The sequence below is a fragment of the Pteropus medius genome, unplaced genomic scaffold (assembly GCF_902729225.1).
Source record: "Pteropus medius unplaced genomic scaffold, Ma_sr-lr_union100, whole genome shotgun sequence".
Classification (NCBI taxonomy): Eukaryota; Metazoa; Chordata; class Mammalia; order Chiroptera; family Pteropodidae; genus Pteropus; species Pteropus medius.
The window spans coordinates 1-3,590 of NW_024340763.1; the positions used below are offsets into that span (position 1 = coordinate 1).

General features: G+C 67.6%; 1 gene segment (V, D, J or C); it reads left to right on the forward strand.

The window, feature by feature from the left end:
• The first annotated feature begins 874 nt into the window (after positions 1 to 874).
• On the forward strand, positions 875 to 3,188 carry LOC120581831 (immunoglobulin heavy constant gamma 4-like). The segment is given in 5 exon segments: positions 875 to 957; positions 1,492 to 1,832; positions 2,123 to 2,227; positions 2,340 to 2,669; positions 2,756 to 3,188. Coding segments are annotated over 5 exon segments (1,188 nt in total).
• The last annotated feature ends 402 nt before the right edge of the window (positions 3,189 to 3,590 follow it).

Sequence of the window (3,590 nt, forward strand, 5' to 3'; positions counted from 1 at the left end):
GGGTGCAGGAGCCTGGCGTGAGCTGGTGTGGAGGGAGGGATCGCAGGCGTGAGGGCAGGAGCAGCTGTGGCCGCAGCTGTGGGAACGAGGCCAGGCCGTTGCCAGTCTGCACGTCTGCGAGCAGCAGCCAGGGCTGCACTGGGCCCTGATGGCCTTGCAGAGGGTTAGTGGACCGGGGCAGGTGGCAAGAGGCAGGGCGGGCGTCCTGCAGGAGCTCAGGGGTCCGGCGGTCAGTGCTGAGAGCCGCAGCAGGGGAAGCGGACGCCGTGGGCACGGAGGGTTCAGGCCCGAGCTGACATAAAGGGGCTCAGATGGGCAGAGGGACGGGTCCGGCTGAGGGGCCGGGAAGAGGACCTGAAGGACAGCGGAAGCAGCCGTCAGGGCACAGAGAGGCCTGGAGTTGGGGAGCGGCAGGCTTGTCCCGCGGGCTGAGAGGCAGGAGGAGGAGGGGCAGGCCCAGGGGCTCCGGGGACAGGCTCAGGGGCAGGACTGGAAGGAGCCCGGGACTGGGCGGGAGGCTCGCCCTGGAGCCGCCCAAGGGGCTGCGTGGGGCCAGGCGGGCGGCAAGCTGACGGGGAGGGACCTGGGCAGGGAAGGCCCTTGGGCTGACGGGGCAGAGGTATCCCCAAGGAGACCAGGGGCACCAGTCCTGTCGTAGGGGCCTGCGGGGACGTGGGACAGGAGGGGTGGACGTGCCATCTCGGGGAGGGGTGGCAGAGGCCCCTGGACCCAGCCGAGGGAAGCAGGAGGGCCCGTCCGGGTCTGAGCCGCGTTTCAGCCTGGGCCGTCGGTGGGAGGGGGACAGGGAGGTGGGGGCCGCGCCTGAGCAGGGAGGCGTTGCACCCTGGCCCACACCTAGCCTGGGGCGCTGGCCATGCAGGACAGGAGGGGCCGGGCAGGAGGCGTGGGCCATGCAGGACAGGAGGAGGAGCAGGAGAGCGCTGGCCGGGCCCAGCAGTGAGGACGAAGGAGGGCAGGGGTGGCTGGGCATCAGCGGGCCCCCGGGGGCTGGCCGAAGGGGAGGCTCCCAGGGCCGGGGTCCAGGGCAGGGACGGCGACCAGCACCGGCTGCCTCGGCTTCAGGGCGGACAGCAGGCGCTGCGCCGAGGGGCTGGGAGCAGCATGGGCGGCGGGTAGCGGAGCCCCGTCACGCTAGACGAGAGGCCTGCTGAGCCCGATGGAGCCAAACCGGGCTTACAGGACAGTGGGCTCAGGGCCCGCTGGGAGTCAGCCAGAAGCAGGGCCACCAGCCACGACTCAGACGACAGACGGCTCAGTGGGGACAATAGGCTGGGGTCGGGGAGGGTTCTCGTCCAGGCGGTCGTCCAGCACTGACTGGGCTGACGAGGCCAGCGCCCATGGCCGCAAGGCACGAGGCCCTAAGTGGCAGAGAGCCACACGGGCAGCTGGTCTGCAGACTCACAGAAGCACAGCGGTCGCGGGCGCCGGGCTCAGCGCTGCTCCACGCCCGAGCCCCTGACCCCCGCCCAGACCTGTGCTGCGGCGCGGCCCTGGCAGTCACGCGGCCTCCTCTCTTGCAGCCACCACCACGGCCCCGTCGGTCTTCGCTCTGTCCCCGCCAAAAGAGGCTTCATCCGAATCCACGATCTCCTTGGCCTGCCTGGTCTCTGGCTTCTTCCCCGAGCCGGTGACCGTCTCTTGGAACTCGGGCGCCCTGTCCAGAGGCGTGTATACCTTCCCATCGTCCCTGCACTCCTCGGGGCTCTACTCTCAGAGCAGCATGGTGACAGTGCCCAGAAGCAGCTCATCCGGCCAGACCTACACCTGCAACGTAGCCCACCCGGCCAGCAAGACCAAGGTGGACAAGATCGGTGAGAACGCAAACCACACGGCAGCGGTCAGTGGGGCGGCCGCCCCAGCCCCAGGCAGAGGGCGGTCCCCGTTGCTCTCCCCAACCTGAAGGCCTCTCACGTTTGGGATGGCGGTTCTCTGGGTGTTTCCACCAGCCCCAGGGTGGGCACGGGCTGGACACTCCTACCCCAGCCTCTGGGCCCACACCTGCCAAACCCTGGCTCTCACTTAAGCTCACTCCAGGGCCATCACCCCAGGCCCCGGTAACCCCCAGGACCCCCCAGTGACCCCCAGGCTGTTCTCTCTGCAGTATCTGCGGAATACACTTGCAGCGACAGCAGAGACAACAGAGGCGGCCCCGGCGGCCCCAGCGGCCCCAGCGGCCCCAGCGGCCCCAGCGGCAACCCCTGCCCAGGTGAGACAGCCGTCCAAGGCGGTGGCCTGCACCCCAGCGTGGCCCGGGGGTCAATTGCCCAGGAAGGGCCTGCCTGGGTGCTGACCCTCAACCCCCATGTCTCCTGCACCAGCTCCCGATCTCCTGGGAGGACCCTCGGTCTTCATCTTCCCCCCGAAAGCCAGGGACACCCTCATGATCACCCGGACGCCCGAGGTCACCTGTGTAGTGGTGGACGTGAGCCAGGATGACACCAACGTCAAGTTCTCCTGGTATGTGGACGGCAAGCAGGTGAACATGGGCAAGACGAAGGACCCGGAGGAACAGTTCAACAGCACCTACCGCATCGTCAGCGTCCTCCCGATCCTGCACCAGGACTGGCTGAACGGCAAGCAGTTCAAGTGCAAGGTCAACAGCAAGGCCCTCCCAGCCCCCATCGAGAGGACCATCACAAAGGCCAAAGGTGCGGCAGCGGGCAGGTGGGGGAGGGGTGGCGGGGGGCCGGCCCTCCACCTGGGAGTGACCATCGGTGCTGTCCCCATTTTACAGGGCCGATCCGGGAGCCGCACGTATACGTCCTGAACCCACACCCAGATGAGCTGGCCAAGAACGTGGTCAGCGTGACCTGCCTGGTCAAAGGCTTCTACCCGTCTGACATCAACGTGGAGTGGGAGAGCAACGAGCAGCCAGAGCCCGAGGCCAAGTACCAAACGACCCCGGCCCAGCTGGATGCCGACGGGTCCTTCTTCCTGTACAGCAAGCTCACCGTGGAGAAGAGCAGGTGGCAGCGAGGACAAGACTTCATGTGTACGGTGATGCACGAGGCTCTGCACAATCACTACACCCAGAAATCCAGCTCCCACACTCCGGGTAAATGAGCGACGCGCCCGGCACCCCAGCGAGGCCTCCCCCTTCCTGTGTACATACCCCCCGGGCACCCGGCATGAAATAAAGCACCCAGCACTGCCCTGGGACCCCGCGACGCTGTCATGGTTCTTTCCGAGGCAGAGCTCAGGCTGGCATCTGAGGCGGGCTGTCACCACTTGGGGGGCGCCCAGACCCGGTGGGTCTGTGCCACCGCCCGGAAAGGGGCAGGGGCTTTGTGAACGGAGGGCCGCTCCTCCGCACCCTCCCCCAGCCAGCAGCTCCTCCAGGCTGGCAGTGCGAACAGGGGACAGGAGAAGCCCCTCAGGATATGAGCTCCCAGGTTCCCACTCTGTACGAGTCCACTCTGTGGGACAGTGTGTCCTTGTCTCCTGAGTACCCCACGCGCTGGGACCCTCAAGGGCTCCATGTGGTGGCTCTGTGCCCACGCAGGAGGTGTGCCTGGCCCATGGTGTGGGGACAGGCCCTCCTGGTCTGAGGTCAAGTCTCTCACCCTCCC